This window comes from Aphelocoma coerulescens, chromosome 1, assembly GCF_041296385.1.
Source record: "Aphelocoma coerulescens isolate FSJ_1873_10779 chromosome 1, UR_Acoe_1.0, whole genome shotgun sequence".
Taxonomy (NCBI): domain Eukaryota; kingdom Metazoa; phylum Chordata; class Aves; order Passeriformes; family Corvidae; genus Aphelocoma; species Aphelocoma coerulescens.
The window spans coordinates 69078280-69105998 of record NC_091013.1 but is presented as its reverse complement, the minus strand read 5'-3'; the positions used below and the strand labels follow the sequence as shown (position 1 = coordinate 69105998).

Genomic DNA, 27719 nt, shown 5'->3' with positions numbered 1-27719 from the left:
TCAGTGCTTTAGTTGTGGAAGCTGGTTCACTCCTACAGTCTTTTTAATTGATCGGTTTTGAGGATTAACCATCTTTGGGTTTCCTGGAACACTGTGTCTTCCTCTGAAATAAAATGGGTGAAGTTAGTCAGCAAATGTCACATTCCCTGCAAGTTTTAACTGCTAAAAATGGGCATGCTTTCTATATTTGCATAGCTGATTACTATTGTGAATTAAGAAACCTGAGAAAGGAAAAAAACAAGTATATTTCTAGGTTCGCAGGTTAGCAGAGCATCTAATTATTCTGCAAACTCAACCTTCATCTCATGATTCTTGTTACCTAAGTGATGTCATTTGAAGTACATGAACAGAATACTAAATATTAGTGCTAGGAGAATGATAACTGGCTACAAAGACGTTTTCATCAGTTAAAGAATCCCCATCAGAAAATGGAAAAACACTTCATGTAGATGTAGTTACAGTTCTCTGCAGGTATTCCACTCTGGAGAGCCAGGCTCTTGAGGCCATCATCACCAGAAATGCCTGCAGGAGATGCTGCCAGCAGACTTTTGAAGTGGTACTCATTATGGATATATACACCATATACATGAAACCAGCTAGAGCTTCATCTTGATCTTCTAAGAAATCAGAGGGAATGTAAAAAAATCTCTGGGGAAAGAATGGTGCTTCTTCAAGCTGGAAAGGTCATTCTCCTGACCAAGAAGCCTGCATCTCTGCTCCTATGCAATGTCCCTTTGTTTCTCTTCATGTTCATTACTGTGGAGGACAGACAGCACTTTACAGACTCTAATAACAATATACAGAGCTTCAGTGTCTTTCTCAAGCAATGGCATTTTGAAGGAAAATATATCCTGACATCACACCATTACATTTGTCATGATATCCAGGTAAGTGATAGAAGCTATGATGATGGTATCTGTGCAAGTTTCAAATTTACGGGCAAAGAGACAACAAAGTCAAACCTAGGTGTCTTGGGGTGACTTTATGATGTGTATCCCCTATTGAGCTTTATGCCCAGAAATTAATTTTGTGCCTTTCTATGCCTTTAAACTGAGCCTGAGAGGGGGGAGAGGAAAAAAAAAAGCTTTCAAAGCAGTTTACAGTTTGTTTCAAGGACACAGATAAAACCTGTCTGCGTTCTGCTGGGGTGAGAGAGATGAGCGGGAGAGCACTGCTTGCTTTCCAGCCAGCTTTCGGCTTTCTTTTTGCCCAGAGGGAGACGGAGAGTTGAACTTTTGTTTTCCTGGGACTTTGCTTTTTTCCTTCTTCTTTTTTTGGACTGTTTCAACATCAGAACACATCGGGACTTTTTCCACTGAGATGGAGGCCCTAGAGGAGGGCCCACCCTGTCCCAGCTCCGAGGAGGAGGAGAGAGGCTACCTACAGAAGGACTCTAAAATTTTCCCAGGTTTCTCTCCACAGTGAGAGGTTTCATTATTTAGCATTATTATCCTTTTCCTGTGTGTTTGTTAAATAAATAGTTTTTATATCTTTCACTTTCCTTCAAGGAAAAATTTCTTTCTTTTTCCCGAACCTGGTGGGGGAGGGATGGTTGTAACCTGCCTTCTCTCAGAGGATATATTTTTCCTCCAAATTTGTCCAAACCGGCAGAGTAGGGCTCACTAGTCTTCTTGAAATTGACACATCCTTTGTTCCAGCTCTCACAAGCAGTCTTCATCTTGAAGGGAGAACTGTGCCCATATTCAGACTTGGAAGATCACAATCCAAGGCCTCAGTGTGCTCAGCAACCAATTATACAAATTCAAATCAGTTGACTACTCAAAATCAATTGATTAAACTGTAGATCACTGTACAGCTGGACAAAGCAAACAGCAAATGCCTGTGTGGAATTCTGCAGGCATCAAAACCTCTTCCACTCAAAACCAGCTGAACTTACGGACTTAGAAACCGGGTAACCGCAGCAGTGCAGTGTTGAAACTGAGCTAATAAGCCCCACCTTAAGTCTCAGTGTAACAGTAAGGGTCAGAATAACAATAAATTGGCTGCTCAGATTGCATCAGAGATATAAGCCATCAAGACATCCATGTTCTTCCCAACTGTCAGCTAGCCTATCTGCTTGTCCTGTGAATAACCACAAAAAGGACCTCTACTGAACTTGCTTTTGTGTTGGAGCAGCGAGGAAACTGAATGCATCAACAATTCACAATTACTACCCAAAAATGTTTTCAGTGTTTCTTTAATACACAGATTGGGTTTTCCATACCTGTTCCTATAGTTAAAACAAGCATTAAGCAGTTTCTTAGTATGATTTGAATTCCAGTGCAGGTATTTTGTAAAAGGGCAACAGAGGTGAGGTAAGAACTCTAGACAGAAAATTTTTCAAATTATTCTCAAGAACATGCCCGTCTTCTCTTATTTTAATGAAATTATTTCTCATTTATATCAGCTTGAACAAACAACCCCCAGGCTATAAATCAAAGCATAACTAAAAAGGAATAATATAACAATGGCTGTAGTTACCTTGTGAAGTTCAAGGGGTTCATACTTATATTCTAGTATTTTCTTGAAATACAAACTATGCTAAATCCCCATTCTTACATCCATGCTGCCAGCAAAAATCTAAGTTTGTCCTGAAAGTTCTAAGTCACTGGTTATAAAAGTCAGTCCTTTGAAAACTAGGTCCTTTTGTACTAAGGACAATTTAAAGGATGAACAATTGTCTTCATGTGTTTAAAGTATATTGAAAAGTTTAAAAAAAATCCTCTTAGGGAAAATGGATTGAAAGGGGATGTTTTTTTATACTACACATCTTCTGAGACCAGCAGTTATAGGACACTTTATTTTCTTTTACACTTTATATTTTTTTTGTTTGATGTAAAGAAAATTACAGAAACACACTGTCATATAATTTCAGGGTAAGTAATGGTGTACTAAAATATATTGTAAAAAAACCCCACCATTATCAGAGATCAGTGCTAACCCTCAGCAGACCTCAGTATCTGGCTGATGATATTTAATCTCACTGCAGAGGCAGTGAATCCTCCTGGTTCTAGCTTTCTGACCTTCTTCATATCAACCATGTTAAATATCACCGGGGCCAGCAGTGATACAGTGGCATATGGGGCATTTCAAACCCACACAGTGCTTTTTATGTATTGAGAAACTTCAGTCATAGAACTGAATTAATATTGTACTGCATTAATTCATATTCTGCTAATATTCTCTCCTGGAACATGAAGATTCACAGTTCCAGTTTATGAAATCCTGTGATTCTGTGCTTACACAGAATGAAAGGAAAAGGCTGGTAAGCAAATATGTCTACACAATTTCATGTTTATAGTTTACTCATTACATTTTTAGATGATCCCAATATATATTGTGTATGCTCATTTTAATAATATAGGTAACTGGGTTTTTAGAAGAGTATTTACTGTGAGACACTAAACACATAGAAACCATACTAGCTTAGGAAGTCTCTAAATGTAAAGCATTTGAGAGAGTTCCAAAATCAAGTACTATATCTGCTTGCTTTCACACTTTTGCAGGCATCTGTTTATGTTCACTGGAGGCAGGTTACTGGGTCCAACAAACTTTTCATATCACTCCCTATATCCTTCACACTTTATATTCTTAACATATTCAGTTCAGCTAAAAAATAAATCTCCTCCAACTTCAAGCTTATCCACAAGCATTACAAACAGAAATTAATTTTATTTCTATACATCTCAAAGCAGGTCAACTGTTTTCAAATTTATATTTCTAACCCATATAATTAACAGAAATCTGTTAAACAATGATGTAAGCATATGTATTTTCAACATTTGCATTAAATAAAACTGATTGAAAAGCAATATCAAAAATTACGTTGAGCAATACTTTGTCAGTGGGATTATGTTCTGTGATATTTATCATGAACAGAAACTTGCAATGTTCAAAACATAGTACTTAGCAAAAAATAATAAACCAGAAAACAGGGAATATAAAGGAAATTTACCTCAATATCTGTTTTTCTCCCTTGCCAGTCAGAGCATCTTGGTTTTGCCTTTCAACAATTTTAAGTTTAGCTGAGATCTGCAATAGCCAAATTTTCACAAAACAAGTTAAATCCTAACCACAATCACAGTTACAGAAGTGAAAAGGATTTTCACAGATTTACTTTCTTGAAGGCAAGAAATTTTTGTACTCGAGGAATTCCAGTATTAAAGATGATGGCTAGTATAATTTATCATCTTATCATATCTGAGCAGATGAGATTCTGTGACACATGAGGCAAGAGCAATGCCAAGCTTGCCTTCACTGTTTTTGTAATTTATATGAATATAAGAGTGCTGGTATCTATGATTACTATCCATAGCACTGTTTTTGCTGGTACAGTTTACTCCAGGCCTATCCCAACTAAAATCAGCCATTGCTGCACAAACAGATTTCCAGATGTAGCAATCTATAGCCCTGGGCCTTTTCTGCAAAGAAATCCCAGTCAAAAGTCAGATTCCACTATGCAAGCCACAGTTTGTGGCAAAAATCTGGCCTGAAAGAATGGCCTTTTTAAAGAACAGCTATGGTTCTTCTTTGCTTGCCTCTCAAACTGATTTCTGAATACCACCAGAGAGTGCCTTTAAGATTTGTGAAGTCCAAATCCCAAAACAATGCTTTGTCAGATTGAAAATAAAACAAGAAAAGCACATAAGAATACACTGTAAACCATTGGTTCCTCTAGCACAAGTTCTCAAGATTGTGAAATTTTTAATTTATTTTAAAACTATAATTTAAAACTCTCTATACCCTTATGGACCAGACAAGATAAATATCAAAAGCACTCAGAAGATAAATATATTTTGTAAATACAAAAAAAAAGCAGAAAAACACTCAGTAATAAAAAGGTAAATTAAAGAAATGGCTGCTCCTAAGCATCTTTCTCTTTTGCTTCTGCCGCAGGCTTCAGAAGGGATCCAAAACAGAGCAGGAAAAACCTAAAATGCCTGGGATTTTTAAATACCTCCAATAAAAAACTTCCGTTCTATGATATTTTAAAATTTTTTTTTATATTTTTTTCTACTGTAAGCTATAAAAAAATACAAACATAATGAGGGAAAACAAAGGCTTAAAAGAACACTATATCCAGTCTCTGTAAATATGAGTGTGTCGCTAGAATACATTGTTGTCACAGGATAGCAATACCCAGTGGTATATTTACTGTGCAAGGTATGGAAAATACTAGCCTATAGGTAAACCCTTCTAACTCAACAGCATCCAGTATCAGTGTGCAGACTCTAGAACACTGATATTTTAACACAGTTGAAAGAGTCTGGACTGAAAGTATGTTTAAATGGGAGGGCATATATATGCAGATTTTAAAATAATATAAAAGCCAAATCAAAGTAATAGCAGAAAAAGACTTGAAGGGAACAGATAAACCAATGATTCTTTTGAAACCAACAGTGAAACACAGAATCATAGAACATCTCAAGTTGGAAGGGACCCATAAGGAACACCAAGTCCAACTTCCTGCTTCTTGCAGGACTACCTAAAACTAGAAAGTGTAATCCAGTTGCTCCTTGAAGTCTGACAAGCTTGGTGCTATGACCAGTTCCCTGGGGATCATGATCCATTGATTGACCACCCTTTCAATGAAGACTCTTTTCCTAATGTTCACTCTGAACTTTCCCTCATGCAGCTTCATTCCCTTTCCTCATGTCCTATCACTGCTCAGATCAGTAATGTACAAGGTAGGTGTTTAATCTAAACTACTCACTCAGGCTTTGCTTAGAGCTCAGGAGGAGGGACAGAAAAGTCCCTGGGGAAATTAATTTCATATTGACCTAAACAGGTGTGATACTTTGCACCTTAGACATTATTCTTTCTCCATAGATTGGAGGGGATTCCTCTACAATTAGTTTAGAATGGCTATTTGACATTTAGAGAACTAAAGGTAGGAATATTAATCTTAAGATGACTATTTTGCTCTTATATGATACTGAAATCATGTGAGTAAATAATTAATTGCTGAAAATATGATGCACTAACTACCTCGAGTGTTGATGGCAAAATCCTAGACCCCAGTGCCCCACTATGCAACATGCCAGTGCATATACCTCACTTCAAATAGTGTTTTATGCATATTTAAGTGTTTTTATAGGGAGCTGAACATAGGCACTTCTCTTGCTAGCATGTTCAGTAATAAAATCTGCTTTTGTTTCCTACTTCTTCCTCCAGAAGTTCTCAGTTTCACCGTTAATGTGAAGATATTAACAGTTATCATGAGAATTTCCCAGGCTTTTCTTGGTCTCATGCTGGAAAGTTCATTTAAGCAATTCTTTCAGATTTCCCAAAGTAGCAATGAACCATGCAAGAGAATCAGTTACCCACTGTGCAAACACATGGAAACACTGCTAATTACAGGCTTTTACCCCAGTTAGCTATGAAAGGGATTCAGTGACAGCCATTCTTGAATTTCCCACTAAGCTATTACTTTTACATTATTTAGGAATTTAGAGCTTTTCCAGAATAATAAGTACTATAAGTCTTTACAGATTCCTTTACAGGTTCCTCCAGTTTGTAGTATAAAATGTTATGTATTACATAATTTGTAGCAATAAAATTTAACCTGTGACTTCACCAAAACAAGGTGTCTTATCCCAATTTTACAAAGTTAATAGAAATATGCATTGTATTTCATTCTGAACTGGTTGGATAGTTTGTCTTTAAAAGAAAAAAGGAGAAATACGAAAAGGAGGAATTACTACTTAAGGTGGGTGTCACTACTGCTAATAATTTGCTTCTGTTCTATTCAACTGCATAGCAGTCTTGTGACTAATGGATGGCCAAGCATCCGAAAATTGTTTCAGCTTTCCCAGTTAAGGGCACTTCGACTGTGCTAGGGAACACTGAAACTCCAATCAATACAAAAGCAAAAAAAGTATTTAAAATAAATAAGCTGTAGCAACCTTTTAATTTATGGCTCTTAAAATTTTTAAAAAGCAGCTTTTGTAACATATTTGATATGCAAATGAAGTGATAAAACACGCTGATCTAATGGTGTTAACAGATGCTGTTGTTATATTAAGAAAGGATTAAAAGTTACTGAGTCACACATTTTTCCTACCTGTAAGATCTCTGAGAGGTACATGCGCCGCTCATCATTGGCTTTGTGGTAAGCCTACAGTTAGAACGAGATACAGGCTATCACTAAGCACAAATTTTAAAAGTTGAATCATACAGAAGATTCAAATATACAGCAGAGCCTTTTTCCAGTAACATATTTTCTGGAACTATTCTATTGTGTGTCCCACACACACTGTCTATCACACAACATAAGAGCTCTTATTGTCTAGAGGGATAGAGTGACTACAAACCTTTGCTTCTTGCTCTAGTCTAAGTTCATAGTCCTTTAGCTGATTCTGGAGACTTCTCTTCTCTTCTTCTAGATGTTTAAGAACCTCCTTTAACGAACCCTGTGATTATGGTACATAAAACAATGTTTTACAACTATTTCCATTCTGTAGAAAGATGTCATCACCACAGTGCTTATTCTTCAAGCATTATGGTATTTGTCATTCTCTTTGGTTCCTGTGCATTTTTTGTTTGCATGGTTCTGGCTGGCACACTGCAGAGATAAAAGCAATTAACCGTATGCTACAATTATCAGCTATGCACTACACACTTCCACTGTGTTAAAAGGATGCAGGTGCAGTTTTCCACACTGCTGCTCCTTGTCAGCTTAGCAAAGTCACCTTGTGGTGACCAGTCAGAATTGCTCCTTGGTTCTGACCAAAATTCCCTCTGATGGCTCCTTTTTAGTAGGAAGAAGATGTCACATCTTACCAGCACATCCATTTTCAAACCACTTGCTGAGAGAGCTGCTAGGCTGGTTGAAGTGGCACATGGGACATCAAAGGTAACTCATACCGACTTGGCTAGAAAGCAGTACTTTGTGGGGAGACTTGGGTGTGTTTTAGGTGTGCAGCCATCTACCTTGTCTACAGCTGGAATGAGTAACAGCAGTAGAGTCCATTTTTGGTTACTGGCACTGGCTAAATCTTTGTTTTCTGTGTAAGGAAGTAAAATCCAAGCAAGTCCTCCTCTACATCTAACATAGGAAATCGTGTTTCACAATCCCATTCATAATTTGATCCATTCCATCCAGTGGAGACATTCTTATGGAAGGCTCTAATGTAGAGTTTCCTCCTCCAAGCCCAGGAACACTGCATTACAACAAAGAGGAATTTGGGCAAACATGCCAGGAGGCCTGCGTGGATGGACAAAGAGCTCCTGAACAAATTCAAACACAAAAAGGAAGTCTAGAGAGGGTAGAAACATCGACTGTTAGCCTGGGAGGAATACAGTGATTGTTGGACCAGTAAGGGATCAGCTTAGGAAAGCCACAGCCCTGACAGAATTAAACATGGCCAAGGATGTCAAGGGCAACAAGAAAAGCTTCTATAGGTACATCAGTGATCATAGGAAGTCTAGGAAGAATCTGTATCCTTTTCAGAGATTGAGTGGTCTTGAGAAGGAGGACTTGGGGGTGTTGGTAGACAAAAACCTTGGCATGATCTGGGAATATGGCTTGCAGTCCAGAAAGCCAACTGTGTCCTGGGCTGCATCATAAGAAGTGTGGCCAACAGATTAAGAGAGGTGACTGCCCTCCTCTGCTCTGCTCTCTTGAGACCCCACCTGGAGTACTGCATCCAGCTCTGGGGCTTCCAAGATAAGGATGTCGACCTGTTGCAACAGAGAAGAAGCAGAGAAGGACCATAAAGATCACAGGGCTGGAGCACCTCTCTTCTGAAGACAGGCTGAGGCAGTTGGGATTGTTCTGCCTGGGCAAGAGAAGGCTTTGGGAAGACCTCATAGCACCTTCCAGTACCTGAAGAGGGCCTGCAAGAGAGCTGGAGAGGGACTTTTTACAAAGGTATGTAGTAACAGGACAAGGACTAATAGCTGTAAACTGAAAGAGTACAGGTTTAGATCAGATACTAGGAAGAATTTTTTTACTGTGAGGGTGGTGAGTCACAGGTTGCCCAGAGAAGTTGTCTATGCCCCATCCCTGCAAGTCTTCAAAGCTGGGCGGAACTCTGAGCAAGCCAATCTAGTATGAGGTGTCCCTGCCCATGGCAGGGGAGTTGGAATAATCTTTAAGGTCCCTTCCAACCCAAACCATTTTATGATTCTATGATCATTCAAGGTCAGTTTATACCTGCTTGTTCTTGTACTAAAATGTGTTTTAAGATAACTGTTCTTCTTCCTCACTGGTGTTTTCCCCCAGCATGTATAGATTGAAGGCATGAGCTTCTTTTTCCACATCCATTTTACTAGGACGATTAAGCTGAATGTACAAAAATTATCTTTCACACAGCAGGCTGTCCTTTCACCTAATCATCCTAGTAACGCTTTTGTACGTCAGGCTGGAGATCAACCTTCTTATGTCTGGAGAACAGAACTGGCCTATAGTATGCAGTACTCCAAAAGCCATCTCACTGCCTTGAACAATATCAGTGATACTTCTTTACCTATATAAATTTTAGGATTGCATTTTCCTTTTGCACAGCTGCACAATGATGGCTCACAGTCAACAAGGCATCAGCTAGAATATCCAGATGCTCCTCTGCAGTTGTATCACTTCTCAATTCATAACATAATTTCTTTACTATTTTCTAAATCCTTTGGTCTACGCTATTAAATTTTACTCACATTTTTAATAATCTAGTCTCCACTGTCTTTCTTTTTCTAAACCACATCCAGATACCAATTATATTATATAATTGGTTTCAGGAGAGAGATATCACAATCTAATTCTACTTTGTGTATCAAGGTCATGCATTAAATATTAAGATTCATCCTAAACCTGGTCCTGGAAGAGTTCTGCGTGTACTCTCTCCCAGCAGATCCTTCACTAATCACCACTATCATGTTCCATTTGACAACTCGTTACTCCTTTAACAAATCTACTCATTTTCATTTTCTCCAAATTAATCCGTCACTTCCCATGTGACATGATATCTTTATCAGAGGTCAGAGTGAACAAGATTACTCTCTCTCCTGTGACAACAAATCTATTGTTTTAGCACAGAATGTCAACAGGTTTGCCTACCCTTCTAACACATCCATGTTTCAATTTCATTTTGCAACAACTATTCCTCCCTTTATCTTAAAACTGAAAAAAGGGTGCTATTCTCCAGTGTACACAATGTGCACATGCTTATTAGAACCATTTGCTATCAGATCAGTGATGTGACAAGCCAGTCCTTTCAGATATGGATTACCCACTTCCCTCATTTTAAGCATATCCAGCTCTTTGAGTTTCCTTAGGATTTGGTTATCATCATTCCTTCTTCCAAGCACTTGCTAACATTAGCTATTTTTTTCCTTTTTCCTGCATTTTATTGTTTCTGCCTTTACTCAAAACTTAGGCAATATATACATGTTTAATTTAGAGTGAATGAATTGATCTGACAGGTTTTTTGACTGTCTTTTCTGCAATGTTCGTGTAAATTTTAAAAACATAAAATATCATTGTCTCCCTTTTATCTAGTATTTTCTGATAAAATGTGTTAATTATCCACTGAATTTTGTGCCTCATCATTATTAGCACTTGGTTTTTAGTCTTTACTTACAAGTATAGCATATCATGCAATTTCTGGCAGCAATCTAATAATATTATATCCAAATTCATCCATCCAAATACTAAATTCATATCTATATTTGACTGGATGGGATTCAGTCGGAGGTGAGGGTATCTATATTTGAGTGTCCAAATGTGAACTGAGCTCCTACTAAGAGTCACAGTGAAGACTATCAATGATGTGCTGTGATTCACTCAGCCAAGCAACTAAAGAGCTCAACTCAGTTCCATCTGAGATGTTCTAGTGAGTCCAAGACATTCATGTGTGGCAGATATGACACATGGGTTACACAAGACACGTGCCCTTCCAGAGAAGTACTGGGCTACTGTGCACTGAAACATCTTCACAACTCTTTGTTTTCACAATTATTCCACTGAAGATGCCAACAAATCTAGATACAAATCTCTTTACTTAGCTGACTGTATTAATAGGACCTGTAACTGCCTATAGTAGGAATAAAAAGACCTAGTCAACAGGTAGACAGCTATATATAGAAAAGTAAATATTTGTGTTCTAATATTTAAGAGTCATATTGTTTCAATGTACATGTCAATATTATTTCCGTATATTATTCTGACTAAACTTTGTTTTCCAATCTATCCTCAAGATGAATTCATCCAAACATCTGATGAAGAAAGAATCAACATTATTGTCAAAGTCTCTCCATCTGCTACATACCACATCTATCTCTGTTTTGTTCTTTCCTGGCAAGTGTGTTCCTTTAATACTTGTTATCCCTTCATGTTTTTGCTATCAATGCTACTACATTCCTGGTTAGTCGGGTTCTTCAATTTGTTTGCTTAGGTCCCCTGTGTATAATAAGTAACTGTTTCGGAATTTTTGTTTCTTTTTATTTCTAACACAAGCACCTCCTTAGTCAGAACAGATGAAGCCTTTCCTTTCTATACTGATTACTTGACCATTCCCTTAATAATCAGTTATTTCTTCTCATGACCATAATGCTTTGCTAAGCCTTTGTTTACCAGATTTTCATGGTAAACACTTAAAGAAGATAACAATTCTCAAAATATTTTCCTCTTCTTTTTCCATGGGAATTTTAAAATTTTTCCCTATTTATCATGCTGATCTCACATCCAGAAGGCCAGTATCTATATATGGTTTATTTCTCAGAGAGTTTATGAATGCTTGCTGCTGGTAAAAAAATTACATCTGCCTGTTTTAAGTCTCTAGCCTTTTCTAGCATCTGCCAATTATTGCAACTTTTATTCTTTTGCATAATTTTCTGCATAACATGTTACTTATTTGGCTCCAAATTTTATTTTTCATTTAAAAAATTCTGGGCTTCATGAAGATTTCCCTAGGAAAGATTTCTGTTAAAATCAAGATTTTGCAGGAGCATAGCGAAAGGCACAGTACTTTTAAAACATGTTGCAAGACAAAATAACCCCTTTCACTGTTCAAAAGGAAAAAAAAAAGAGATACAGAAGAGCTGTATATTTGAAGAATATTTTGCCCCTGATTGAATGGTTATTAATTTTAATCTGTTACAACAGGCATACTGGAGACATTAAAAGAACTGAAGGGTTGTTGCAGGGGCTTTTTTCCTAACTAAAGAAGAAGTACCTTGGATGCAGATGAAATCTTTGCCCAAATACAGAAGGCTCCTACAGTCAATTCAGGCAATGTTGGCCAATTCAAGGAGAAAAAGTAAGCTGCAGATTAAAGAGAAGATTTGGCTTAATTCCACTAGGGTCATGTGTTATTTCATTTCAACATCAGTGTCTACAGAATTAAACAAGACAGAGAAGACCTCAGCATTGTCAAACTAGGAAACTAAATTTCTTTGACCTCACTGCACATTAAAGATTATAACCATGTGACAGCATCTTTTGTACAACATCTTTTGTACCACCTACTACATATTTTGTATCACCACAGCAAGCTCAAATATAGTAAATACAAAAGTTCATGCTGCTCTCCAGATTTGTTCTATGTAAATCCACAGCACACTATTTATTTCCTTACTAGACTGTCCATCAGTGTTTTATAAGACAGCAAGACTTGGTGTTGCAGCTGTTACTTACAACAGAGCAATTTGCTATCTCCTCAGTGATGGTACTCATCTAATTTCTTTGAGTTCTTTCACTTAAAAAGTAAACTACTTTTAGATCTTTTTTTTATTAGTTCTTTTGGAAGCACAGTCTATTTTTTGCTGCCAATGCAGCTGGTCCACTGCAGATGCCTGGGCATTCATTCAGCTTTGGAGCAAGGATGCTATCCAAATGCAAGCAAACAAACGGTACACTACACTGCTTTTGATGAGCAAGCAGACGGAAATAGGTTGAAAATGTGACTAATAGTATACAGTTACCATCTCTACCTCATTAATTGTAATAAACCCACGCTTACAAATCTCTTGTGAAATAAAAAAGCTGTGAAATACTCAAAATTTACAGATTGGGAAGTGAAGCCCAAAATCAAAGCAGGACTGGAGCTGAAATTGCACTTCAGGCAGAATTTAACATCCTAGTGCTAATAAAGCAGTCTCTGCAGTGTCTTACATTCTTCCCATCTGCTTTTGTCAAATAAGAGGGAGATATATGAGCTGTTTCTGCTGTGGTTGCCCACAAGCACAAGCTGAATCGAGCTGCTTGGTTTGCTGCTGAAAGTCTTCACGGACCCTCAACACAAAGCCTCCTGGTGGTCATCCCTCTAACAGGGCATAACCTGGCAAGGATGCTCTATGCAAATTACCTGAGGAAGAAAGCCTCTTCTAACAGCCTAAAATTTAACTCAGAAATAAACTAGTTGAGTTAAATTGTAGTCCTCTGCTTCCTCATCTCATATCTCATAGCCTGAGAATGTCCTTGCCATCATATTTAACCAGTGCTGAGATAATTTTTGAAGCCAGGCTGTCAATGAGTCAGAAATGCAAATATTTGCAGGGAGGAGATGGAAAAGTGAGAAAGGCCAAAAAGTCATATCTATTTCTGGAAAGGAGGCAGGATTTCAGGCACACTTCTTGGGTTTTTCTTACCAACTTCCCATTGGTTTTCCATCTCTAAAATACAATCTGTTTGAATCCCAATCTAGCTGCCTTTGTCACAGCTAATACCTAGGAAACTTACTCAGCTAAGTCAGCCTAAGAACTTCTATTCCTGCATCCTAATTGATGACACAGAGCTCAGTATGGCAGTACTGAAGTTCTTGTGGAAATCTCATGACACAGATGTTCTTGCTCAACTAGAAGACCTCTCCAACTCCCCAAACACTACAGAATGCAATGTCAAAACAAGACACTAAGAAACTTTAAAGGACAAATACTTCAGAGAGGTTCTAGAGGTCTACTTTAGCCAGGACTGCTTGTAAGTTATCTCCCTCTCCTACTTTCAAGACAGTAATTGGACAACTAGCAGAGTCCTTGTATATCTGAAGATTTTAGCTGCTGTACATCAATACAAATCCAGAAGTGAGAAACAACAGCATATAAACTCAGCTAAATCATTAAGAGCTGGATTTGACTTTCCTGAATTCTGTGGGAAATATGCAGAAAGAAACCTCACCGAAACAGATTCAATAGTCTATGATCATGGTTGTATAATCAGCTTAGTGCTTAATATTGTAAAACAACACAAAGTTCACAGAAAACACAACTTAAAGCATACAGTTACACTGACTTGTAGCAGAGTGCTTACATCACAAAAAAGCCTGAAAACAAAGGAAGGACCAGTGAGAGCTCAAGAGAACCAGAAGGAGCTTCCCAGCTATGCACATTTCCTCCAGAATGAGAAATTGTCAACAAAACTCCAGGATGAACCAGTATAAGTTCTGGAAAAGCTTTTTAGAAGTAGTTTAACTAAACCCTGAATTTTTTTTTTTTAAGATAGATTCATTACAGGTTCTTCTACTAAGCCTTGAATAGCTGGACATCATATGCCTGAAAAGGAGACAGAAGCTGACTAAGGCGTTTAACCTGAATTTAAGATCCTTAGTTTTCAATATATCATCCATGTCAAACCACTCTGAGCAAGCTGGTAAAAAGCTAAAAGACACTCTGAGATTTTAAATGAATACTTCCTTTATATAACAGAATTTTGCAGTGCTTAGGCATGATTCAGTCTCAGAGCAAAGACACATTAATCATGTGTCCAGCAATGACGAAGCCCAGAGTTTCACAAAGGGAGCACCAACTTTCCATTTCTTGTTTTCACACCATTTCCTTTTCACTTGACTGAAGTTACACACTTGGCTTAACATTATTGCAAGAAAATGAAATTATATGGAAAGCAACTGCAAGTGAATTTTAAGGCCACACATAAAAGTTGCTCTCATTCTGGATTTCTTGCCCTGCTCTCAGTGGCAACAGAGGTGACAATTTCTAACAATCATTTCACAACAGACAAGATGACAAATTCATGACATCATCAAGCAGCTCAAACTTGTTTTCATCAGAGCTCTGCTTGTGCAGACTATTGATCCTTATGTCAATTTGCTTCCTCTTTAATTTTTCTCGATGAGTTAGAACAGAAGCAGTGTATCTGTCAGTTGTGTTGAAAAAAAAAAAGGAACACAAGAAGACTTTTTCAACTCATTCTACTTGACATTTTTATTTAAATGAAGTTTTGTCAAGAAAATAAGCTCTCTTCCTTCCAACATGGAGCTGACATTCACCAGCTGATTTAACTGAATCTTTTAACATCATTTTAAACTCATTAGGAGCAAAAACTAATAATACATCTTTAGTTTTACTAAAATAGAAACTGATTTTAGATTGATATCAATGAATTCACGAGTCATATATTACAGAAAAAATTCTACCTGAGAATTATTTAGCATAGCGTATTCATGCAACAAGCACTCGATCCTGTAAAAGCGTCAGGGCAGGCGAGGAAAGGCTCCCTGTACTTGCCTAAATGCCAAGTGCCCCCTTGTGGCCAGCATCATCCTTAGATTCCAAACCAGACCCAGAGCGGAGCTGCTTTAGAGCACTGAAGTAAGGGTGGGATGCTTGCTTCCTACATCCTTATTTTAGTGGTCTCACACATTGCTCGCAGGGGTCATCCGCTGACCTGGGCAGGGGAAGTTAAAATGGAGACCTCCAGCGCTGTGGTTCAGATTGACAGAACAAGGCGTTGCTGACTCTGAAATGTTTCACTCGGCATCTCTCCTGGTAAGCCTGGAAAAGGCTGGATTCCTTACACATTTTCTCTGGAAGATATCCCAGAATCCCCATCAATTGCTAAGGAATTCTTGAGAACAGACAAATAGGAATATCACTTGACTCCAAGATTTTTCTCTGATTGTTTTCTTTGAAACACACAGTGTATTCTGCCTCTGGGCACACCACAAAGTGATTTGAGTAAAACAGTCTCCTGGTTAAAGCAAGGCCACCAGCAGGAACAACTAATGCCAACTTGACAAGGAAAAGAAAAAATTCCAAATCAAAAAGGTATCTTGGAGGCATTCAAAATATTTATTTGAAGTCAAATGAAAGGAGTAGGAAGGGGAAGTCTGTGAGGAGGCAGAATAACAGTTTAGGGCAGTCAGACCAGAGACAGAACTTATCCAAAATGCTTCCAAGTTTCATGAAAAGCTAGGATATCAGATTTCTACTTTCCATACAGCCACTGATGACTTAATCCAAGAAGAACAAAAAGGTTCATTTAACAGTCACTTGCTAGGAGAATTGTCAACATTTCCTATGCCATTATAAGTGCTGATGTTCCCTATAGGCAGCCATCAGTGCCTACGGAAATACAAAGTCTTCATCGCATGTTTTCACAAACCCAAGATTCCCTTCCTGTCATATTGCAGTCACGTATGTCTCCACTGTGATGCTGCCACACATTCTGCTTATAGTTTAATACTGACAGCAAAAACCCTGAGGGGCTTGTGTGAGGCTATTAGTTCTGTGGTCACTGCCCTTCCAGAAAGGCAGCTTTGCAAAGCAAGTATCTGGCCCTTAATGTCAGAATTTTCTCATCTGTGGTGGTGGGCATTATGAAAAAATGGTGATTTATCACAGAAGCCCTGGTTCCTGGGCTAATCTTAACTAGAGCGTTGCTAAGGCAATGCTATCAGGAGTGTGCTCTCCTGAACTGATTTTGCAGTATGCTTTTCAGTATTTGCATACTAAAGCTGCTATCTAGGGATTGGTTCTTGCAGAAATGGTGATAGAGAAAGGAATAGTTTTCTTTCTGCTTATATGGGAAATTATGCTAAGCAGAGAACATGTATTTTACCAAAACTCATTTTATGAAAAAATGCAAACAAATGAAAGTAGCATGTTTAAAAGAAGCAAGTAAAATTCACATCATGTTATACTTTAGAGAGGATGCATTCCTTCTGTAATCATTTCTGAAGTACTGTATGACATTTGTATTATTCATTGGGACATAAAGGAAATTACTGACTAAACAGTTTTCACTGTTGGAACTCCCTTGTGCTTGTCACTGTTATTTGCCGTCAGTACAGAAAAAATATTTTCTAAACCCTGGCAGTAAGAATTTCTGTGTTCAAGATATCGGTTCTGTGTTTATTGCTATGTGACATCTACATCATTTTTCTGAATCAAAAAAGAAAAGAAAAGGATTATCTCATATCAGTATAAGAACTTCAGAATGATAACTGTATATTTAAATGGTGTAGGGTTTTTTTAATAAAAAGAAATTATTCATCAGTACAATTCCAATTCTAAAGCAAAAATAGTGCAAGCCATCTGCAACAATTACTGCAATTTTTCATCACAGAAAATCCTCTGTGATTCCTTGTTCATCACTCCAGAATTTGCATTTGTATTCTTCTCTTTCATTCAGGTTTTTATAGCTTGCTGAGTGCCAGGGTCCCTGATGACTAATCTCTTTTTTTAAATTATTTTCCCTGTAGTGCTTGATAGCAAGAAAATATTTTATGCTACCTATGTCTAAATGGGTTGAATTACTCTACAGACATGTTTTTCTCCCTCTATTCACTATAGCAGTACCTTAAATGACTAGCTGAGCATGCTAAATCTCTTCAGTATCTTTGAGATAACTCCTCTGTTAAATACAGCTGAAATTGTTTAGTAAATTAAGAATTATTAGAGGACCTTCTAATAATCCTAATTATAAGTTTCTTGGGAACACAGGTTATAAATACTTGAAAATAATCTTTAATTTTCTAAATACGTTGCTCAAAACAAAATCTACTGTCTACTGCTGCCACATTCTAGAAATTGTATCATCTTGCTGAAAGAGCCACTTTTCAGTCTTTCCACAGAGCTTCACGCAATCACAGAATCAACCTTTTTGTGATCATCAAGTCCAACCATTAACCCAGCAGTGCCAAGTCCACCACTAATCCATGTTGCCAAGCTCCACAATACATGTCTTTTAAATACCTGCAGGGATGGTGACTCAACCATGCCCCTGGGCAGCCTGTTCCATTGCTATTCCTATGCAATACACTTAGGTAGTATAGTTTCATATAGGAATATATTTCCTATTCATATGCAACTGCAAGTTGAAAGCTGAATATCATAGTGTACTTTGGATTTTACAGACACACACGTGATGCTTTATATACCCACTCTCGGCATTTTTACTTTGAACAAATGTATATTGATGACTGGCTGAAAACTCTTTGTTTTTCTACCCACTCACATCTGCTCTTTATTCTCATCTGTGAAGAAGCTAAATATTCTCCCCCAATCCCCTGAACAACTCTCAAAAACCCCAAAAGAATTTTAACAAACCTAAATACTTAAACACCACAAAATTTTCTGTGTATTTTTACCATGGTTTTATCTTCTAAAATTATATATATAAAAAGCAAAGCAGCTCTTCATTCTCCAAGAGTATCTGTAAATAAACACTGACTTTTCTGATGGCTTCAGTTAAAAAACAAAAACAAGTCAAAACCAAAAGCCAGCAAAGCCCACATAATACCTCTATATTCTTCTGTTCCTTCCATCTCCCAAAAATCATAACACAGAAAAAATGAAACATTTCACTAAATCCCTAAAGCACTTTCCTTCCTGTCTAGCAAACAGGAGGATTTATTAACTCTAAGCTGGAAGAATGAAGGAAGGACTTGAAACTGCATGGCATAGCACATGGGCTCCAGACTTTCCAAGGCTTCACTAAATGAGCCTAGGACTCTTCAAGCTGTCTTCTAGACTCCTTCTGGCAGTATGAATCTTTCAGTTGTGCTGGCATTCTTCCCTTTATGGGAACAGTAATCAAACCTCTCAGAACCACAGCTCATTGATGAGGAGGCAATGCAGTACTTAGTAGGGATCAGAAATACACTGGATTGGTGGAAAGGAGATTATCTCACGGGTAATGCCTGTTGGAGTGCCTGGCAAGCTTGGTTAGGATTGGTTAGAAGAGTTCTAGCAATTGGATGGAAATAAATACTTGTGATACTGTAACTATGCATGCCAGTCTGTGCTTTACAGGCTGACAGGAAGAACACTGTCCAAAGCAGACTGCTGTAAATTTTCTAGATCAGTGTTTTGCCGTCAAGACTTTTCTTTGAACATAATCACAATTGTATTTTCAGATGAAAGTGAAACAGGAAAGTGGGATTGGGAAGATTCTGTTCTCTTTTTAATTAGCTGTTAAAGAAAAAATCTTGCCTACCTACAAAACACCATGGTCTCTAGGACAACACTAAAACTGGCAAAAATGTAGACTCTCTGAAAGCCATGGAACAGACCAGAAAAAGCAGTTAATTATTCACACCCTGCTTACAGCACGTAATCATCCTTCCCACTAATAGAGCATGCAGCTTCCTTTAGGGTCACTGAACTCCCATTAATCTTCAGAATCTGAAACACCAAAAAAAGTCAGATGGTAACACTTCTGTAAACAGGAGTAAAAATCATAACAGCCTTGCTTCACACTGTTCATTAGCCCTGCTTATGTTACAAGGCATTATCACATCTTTATCTACCTTCCCTATTTCTAAAGGAGGGTAAGAAGCAGAAAAGGTGTCAAATATTTCAGCAGATGACAGGCTAAGGAAAAAGCAGTTCTGAATCTAAAATGATTTTTACTTCATTTAGTACTTCAGAAGACAAAACGGCCATAATATTTGCTGGGGTTTTTTCTTGCCATTTTCTCCTCAAAATTGCAGAAAAAATATTTTATGCTGTGTTGAAATAAAGGACACCAAGTATGAGTGCATCAAGGAATAAAATTTTAAAAATTAAAAGATACTTCCTTCAGTGATGCAAATATTTACTGTAAAATGAGGAGTTTTTCTGTGACTATATTATGCAAAATGTTACTGCAACTATTCATCTAGGTTATCACACTTGATACAAAACTGGGAGTATTGACTGATACAACAGAGGATTGTGTTGCCATGCAGAGGGACCTCAAGAAGCTGGAGAAACAAGCAGAGAGGAATCACATGAAGTGGAAATGCAGAGTCCTGCCACTGGGGGAGAAATAATCCTAGGCACCAGTATATGCTGGGGCTGACTGGCTGAGAAGCAGCCTGGGAGACGATGACTTTGGGGTCCTGGTGAGCAACACGACCACAAGAAAGCAATTCACTCTTGCTGCAAGGGTGGCCAGTGGCTGCCTGGGCTGCATTAGGAAGATGTTGCCAGCAGGTCAAGGGAGGTAATCCGACCCTTATCCTTAGCACTTGTGAGATGTATCTGCAGTGCTGGATCCAGTTCTGGACTCTTCAGTACAAGAATGATACAGACTTCCTGGAGCAAGTCCAACATGGGGCTGTGAAGATGATTAAGGGACTGGAGCATCTGACAGATGAGGAAAGGCTGAGAGACCTGTAACTGTTCAGCCTGGAGAAGAGAAGGCGCAGGGATTCTTATCAATGTGTATAAATATGTGATGAAAGGCACGAAGAAGAGGGAACCAGGCTCTTCTCAGCAGTGCCCAGTGACAGGACAAGAAGACTGAAACAGCGGGAATTCCATATGGTCACAACTGAAGACTCTTTTTACTGTGAAACTGGTCAAAGACTAAATGATTCCACGAGGTTTAATGTTTTCCCATTTATTCATAATTCTAATCCAACTATTCCATCTCGCATGCCTTACTGCAGATTCAATTATAAAACCTTCACTCAGTTAAAAATTTCACTACATAACTCTTCCCAACAGTCAGGTCTTATGTACTTCCTACTTAAGGATTTTTTTTACTCTTTATTTTATCATCTTGTAAGCAATTGCATGTATGAAACAATAAAAACATAAGCAGAACTGATTGTTTTGGCTTCTAGACCAGGCTGCTGATATTTTTTGTCATGGAGAAACAAAGACTATACAAATTTTCCAATCAGACTGTGATTTGTTACTAAGCCAACTGAATGTCACAGTACTCACCACAGGCATTTTATCAAAGGTGCGAACAATGAACAGTTTATCTACAAATAAGCAGAAAATGTGACCTGTTGATATCATTTCAACATGTAATCACTAATTCTATTGAAAAAGTTATGAATATCCATTTCTACCTGCTGGATTTCTACGAATAAGCTCCACCTTATCTCGAAGAATATTAATTTGTCTTTCCAGCTGTTTGTTCAATTCTACTTGTGTCTCATATCTGGTTTTCCACTCATTATCTGAAAAACAAATACAGAATTATTATATTTCCCAGATTAGTTCATGTCATTTTCAGCAAAAGCATTTTTATAAAACTGTTCCTTTTAACTAACTGGAGACTCAGAAAGTCTCCACTTAGTAATCCTCATAATAAGAATCTTTGCATATAAAAGAGCTTGAAAATATAAATGAGGAAAATTTTCACTAGACTTATTGTGGTCAGAATATTAGCCAACTCCTGCGAATTCATATTATTCATAGTTTCATTAATAATTAACAAAAGAAAAGCTAGCATGGCCACATGTAGTATTCCCTTATTTCACATGTGAAGCACCACAGCTATAATAGTCATGTTTGAAAAGTGAAAACTTAAATTTCTAAATAAAAATTTGAGCCCCTGTAAGTCCTTCCCAAAAGAATTATTTTTCTGTGTTTCCTAATCAATTAGCAAGACTGTTGTAATTCACTTACCTTCCTTTTCAACACTGTTAACACTTTTTTCCAGTTCTGTTACAGTGTTTCTCAGTTCAAATATTGAAATTTCAAGCATCTGCCTGTGGTATTAAAAGAAGTCAATAAATTGCTACAATAGCCAATAAATGGTTCTTGTACTAGTCCTATTATTGAAATCAGAAAAAAATAGATCAAATATATTTTCAGAAGTATCTATTGGTCATTCCTACATAATTACATTACCTTGTCCACTCTTAAATGTATTTTTCTCCATGGATACTACAGTGCCTTTAAAACACTGAAGCAGTTCTACTTTGTGAATAAAATTATTTCCATAAAAACCCAAGATAGACATTTCCTAAAATACAATAATTTTCTAGTAGATCATCAGAATTAAAAAAATGTAGAGGGGACATTGACCCTAATTTTTCATCTAAAAGAAGATGCCCAAGGAGTATGTTTTTTAAACAAGAATATGCCTGAGAGATGTGTTATTTGAAATTCTGAATTAATTCTTCATTTTGACTCACTGCTCAATGTTTAATAGTCATTTTCTAAATGGTACCCATATCAAAACCAACCAAAACAAACCATGTTTTATGACTATCAGAAAAGAAAGTGAGTAATTAAAGTAAGATGAGTGCTAAAAAAAATGCAGGAGCCAAAGCCACCATTTTTTTCAGTACCTTAAACTTAATATTGTAGGAAAATATATTTTTTCCCTAGAATTAATCCTGTATACTGGTCAGCCAGAAAACTAAAAGGTACCATGAAAACCAGGCTCTTTCTTTCTTGGAAGGGTATGACCAGAAGCAGAGGGTAGCAGCAGACTTTGGCAAGAGAACAACCCACCTGCATGTATCAGTCAACGTGCTGAGTGACTCTCATCCTTCAAAGTGGCCAGACAGTAGTTTAGTGTCTTACAATGATTCCTATGATCTTGATCACATAAAGAGCAAATTACTGGTAAGTTATTGACCATATTCATGACAACAGCCTGGTTCTTTGAGGAGATGTCTATGGAGAAATACTCCTGGCTGTGAGATCCTGGGAAGTCAGACCACACCAGGATAGGTGCAAGCAAAACACAATGCACCAACACTCAAAAGCAGTTTGTGGATTTGTCCTTTAAAGTTAAGTTTGGAAGGCCAAGATTTTAAAAAAACAGTCAGTGGTTCTTGGGTACCTCCATTTTTCAGTGCCCAAATTGAGATATTCCAAAAGAACTGAGAACCCAAACTTGACAAAGAAGGCCCTTTGGGAAATGCCTTACAATACCAATAAGATGATTGATGTCTTTGAAACCTTAACCTCGTTCATTAAAATGTGCAAGAGAGAAAATTATTAGGCTGCAATATTTGGGGGGGTGGGGTGGTGTTGTTGGGGTTTTTTTATAGGAGAGCTTCCACTGTCAACACGGATATTCATTTTCTGAACATGTGCATGAGAAATGCTCTTCAAGAAGCAGTTATCCAACCTCTGAGAAATCAAAGCTCTGATGACAGAGATTGATTACTGAGAAATTGCAACACCTCTTGCACTCCTTGTGCTCACATTCAGCTGAAAACATATTTTTCATAGCTTGAAACAACAGATTTTAACTGCAAGCTGCAGAAGCAAACCAACTGATCATAGGGAGTTGAATAGGTAAGCTTGTACTAAGGAGGGCTGAAGAGCTGAAATCACAAAGAAATATAAAGAAGAGTAATTTAAGGTAAGGTTTTCAGTGAAAGAGGCACACTGGGGAACAGTAGGACAGACCTCTTGAATGGCAAGGGAGAGCTGGGGCTTCCAAGCTCTCCCTGCTCCATTGCTCTTTTTGTCTCTACCAACATTAAATTGGACAGGGGGCACACTGGCGAAGAAATAATGTCAGCACTGGTAACTTGCTAGAGACAAAAAGGATAAGGTGAAACTCAGCCAAAGATAGCCTTGAAACATGACTCAAAAACTTAGATGTAGGAAAACCAAAGGAAATCTGATTGCTGCTGCCTGTTTTCTCCCACTCCAAATAAAAGAGGCAGATGGCTAGGAAGAAGAAAGACAAAATCTTACTACATTGCTGCTATCATTTCAACACAAATAGATAAGGTTTCTGCAAAGCAGATTTTTATCAACTTCTCAGAGCTTAGAAAAGAGGAAATTATGATGACAGTGAGTGCTAAAATGGGATTTTTGAAAGGAAATAACAGTGAAAATTAGAAACAGTCAAAGCTGTAACCAGAGCTGCACTGTATCAAAATGAAATTGTTTTCCTTTTCAAAGAAATCTTAACTAAGTGCTCAGATGCAGAGGGATAACACAGGAAGAATGAGTTCTTTAAATCCAGTGTTTCCAATTTTCAATTTCTGTTACCATTCCAAGACTATATGCAAAATTTCTTTCATTAGATTTTATTATGCTTTCTGCACAAATTAACAAAACTGGAAACCAAATTCCAATTATATTTTGTTCTGATGAATACATGTACAGAAGCAGTAAACTGTCAGGTGTCACACTCTATTGCTACACTGACAGAAAGTCTTTTTTCCATGTGGCAATAGAAACCAGTTGTTAAAAATATATATAATTGTTATTAAACATTTAATGCTCCAGGAGCACCCAAAATGCATCCAGGGTGAAACCACTCTATTTTAGTCAGTGAATATTCAGTAAAATGCAATCCCTGCCCTGACAGAGAAAGGATGTAGAAATAAATCACTTCGAGGAGCCTGTTAAATCTATCTGTGGTTTAATGTATCAGAGTATTTTGCATTTCTGGAGTTACTTCTAATAGTGATAGGAAGTGAAGGTCATGTGATGAATCTGTTAGCGTGAATTTAATGCAGCTATGTATAGCTGCCTGCCTGCCCAGAGACTTGGTCTGTGCTTAGAGGGACTGCACTGCCCTTTTTACCTGCAACCTCACGTGTTAAACATAATTAGACTATTCAGGGCCTATAAATCTTCTCCATGTCAATGGACAATTTACAGTCATCACAGAAGAAAGCCTGTAAATCCTGAAACCTCACATTTAAGTCTTCATGAGAAGCTAACAACATCCTTGCATACCTAGCGTAATAAAAAAGCTCTTGTGAAGAAAAGGAAGAAAACCCGTGCAGTTCAGATAAGAATGCTCTGACTGAAACGACAAAAGATAAAAAAAAGCTAAATTTCTTTTTAAGGCTGTCTACAGGTGTTATTTTACTTGACAATGGCAGCTACTTAGGATGAAAACCATTTTCCTGCACATTTTGCTACCCAGGTCTGGGTATCTGGAACACCTATCAGGCAAAAGCATGCCTGAAGCAATTTTCTATACTGGAGAGAGAAACTCAGAAGAAAACCCAGGAGAGGCTCAGGGCAAGTAATCAGTTCTAGGACATCAGCTCTATAATATGGCAGACCTTTACTGAGTCCTCATAAGACAAAATGCACAGGTGCCTTCAGAATCTATGAACAAAGCAGAAACAATATTGCACAGTGCAGAGGCACAACATGGAAGAGTACACACACTTTGAAAGCTATGGACTCCTGACACAGCCAGCAGTGTGCTGGGAAAATGCTGCAGCTTTCCTGGCACGGAAAGCCACAGGAAGTGAAGTCTCACGAGCTGAATTAACATACAATTCCATCAACATTGCTGACATGCATAAATAGATGTCTTTAAGACCCCTTTGTCTAATAAGAAGTACACTGCAGAATTATATGCCTTCTCTCTCTCTCTCCCAGAAGCACTTACCATGACATTTCCCGATCAAAATGTGTACTGAATCTTGATCACAACAATTCAGAGTCAGATTCAAGCTGACTTTCACCAGTCAGAAAAAATTTTGAAAGATTTCACGGTACTACATCTACAATCATTGAGAATCAGTAGGTATGTTAGGAACAGACCCCTTATGGACATGGATGATTCAACTTATTCCGTGAAGTAAAAATCTCTTCTTCATGACTGCTAAATGAAAGTAGTAGGTGGGCTGTTAGCAAACTGCCTAATTGGCACAATAATCAGATATGCCAGTAAAAAGACAGCAAGAGTGAGATGGCAGTGAAGGAATGCAGACTTCTATCTGCAAGCCAGTCACCCTCAGCTTGCTTTATACCCAAGGGAGAGAAACTGGCACCTCCTACGGTGTGAGTCATCTCATGCTAGAACAGCCAGGCAAAGTAGGTCAGATGAATCACACCTTCAAAAAGCCTTTCTGTACTCATTGACTATACATGCCACTGGTTTAGATGGGGATGTCTAATAAGCCTGGTCATTGGCAATTAGGCTGAATAAATAACTCCTGGGAAATAGACAATAATATTATTGTCCATTTGCACACTAAGGAAATAGCTGTAGAACCCACCTGGAGCTGAAAGTCTTTTACTGTCACGCCATCATAAGAAAGGTTTTTATTAAATATATATTTTGCTTTTATCCATAAATAAGTCATCACAACTCAACTTTTTACCTGAACACCAATAATATCAGGATCGTGTGTCAGGTAAAAGAACTGGTGCATGCAGAGGATAACAGATCTATTTACCCTGAGACACTACTAAGTCAGGAGACTTATTGAAGGTTCATATGCTTACATGCTGGTGCAAGTATGTCCAAGCTCCTTTTTGTGTCATTTTGAATACACAAGGTGCCATTTTGACTCTGTTAATATTGGGTTTTCCCGTTCCATTTATGGATGAACATTTTATAAAGTCCACAACTGCAGGACTAGTTTGAAGATGTCTGCAGCTCAGACACTGGAAGAAACATTGTTCAGGTGAAAAATCAGTATGGATAGAATGCTTGAAAAAAGTATGCAAAGTAAGTACTAAGGGTCTGAATTAGGGCAGCACAGGAGCTTCTGACATTTCCCGTTTTCATTTATTAACACTCAAAAGGCAATCATGTTGTTTAACACAGAGAAAAACGTGTAACTTCCTAAGCAAACTGGGGAAAAAAAACAATCCTACTAGGCATGAGCATCAACAATTATCACAGCACTGAAATGACTCCTGCTTAAGCAAGGGCACTGACAGCTAACAGGAACAAGTCCTCATCCCTGCAAACTGCAATGCAAGATACCATACCTTCCCTGGAGGTCTCTGAGATATTTACTGACAGTAGAGAAGGTGAAATCCAGCTTTCCACTTTTACTCAACATTGTGGAAAGAAGTGTGCATAAAGAGCACTTCATTGTCTATTTTATTCATCTTCCCCCAGCAAGGCATGCACCCATGTAAAGGCCTTCTCTGTTTTTCCACCAGTGCAGTTTTCCATCCCAGTGTACTAGGCTTGCCTTGGACACATTTCATTCTCCCTATAGTGGCTAGTATGGGACTATGTTTCGGCTTTGTGATGAAAACTCTGTTGCTAGCACAGTGATGTTTTGGTTACTGTGAACACTGTTTATACCGTGTCAAGGCCTTTTCTGCTCCTCACCCCATGAGTAAGAGGGCTGGGGGTGCACAAGGAGTTGGGAAGGGACATGGCTGGGACAGATGATCCCACTGACCAAAGGGATATCCCATACCACATAATGTCATATTCAGAAATTAAAACTGGGGCAGTGGGGCTTGCTGGGACTGCCTTGACTCGGTAAAGGCATCGGTCCACTGGTGGTGAGCACCTAGGGGGTTTTGCATTTGCTTTACTTAGGTTTTTTCCTTTTTATTTTTTTTTTTGTTCCTTTTTTAATTATTAAAGTGTCTTTGTCTAAACCCGCGAATTTTCTCACTTTCACCCTTCCTTCCTTCTCTCGCCCATCCCACCGGGAGGGAAGGGAACGAGCGGCTGTGTAATGTGGAGCTGCCTGCCGCGGTTAACCACGGCAGCCGGCCCTATCTTCCTTTTCGGCTGACATTATTTATCCTGCTTCTTGGGGCTCCTCGTGCCACTCCCATCCCTTGGGCCAGCCCTTCCCAGTGCCCCGCCGAGGCAGCGGCGCTGCCAGCGCAGCCGGGCCGCGCTGAGGGGGCTGCGGGCAGACCGCCGGCCCAGCCCGCTCCAACCCGCCGCGGCGGCAGCCGCCATTTTGCCGCAGGGGGGCGGCGGGAGCTCCGCACGGGCTGTGCTGCGGGACCGCTCCCGGAGCCTTCGCGGGGCCCGGCCGGACTCACTGCTTCCGCCTCTCCCGCCCCAGCTCCAGCGCCAGGCGCTCCGGCTCTGCCACCCGCCGGCCGCCGCCTTCCCCCAT

General features: G+C 38.5%; 1 protein-coding gene across 1 annotated transcript; it reads right to left on the bottom strand.

Annotated features, from left to right (window-relative positions):
- CCDC169 (coiled-coil domain containing 169) lies at positions 1-27719 on the bottom strand. The gene is made up of 8 exons (XM_069030330.1): positions 27643-27719; positions 21577-21659; positions 21015-21125; positions 20884-20924; positions 7314-7412; positions 7064-7117; positions 3956-4032; positions 1-103 (listed from the first exon to the last, which is right to left on the bottom strand). Exons 1-8 carry the CDS (start codon positions 27717-27719, stop codon positions 1-3), a joined length of 645 nt encoding a protein of 214 aa, XP_068886431.1.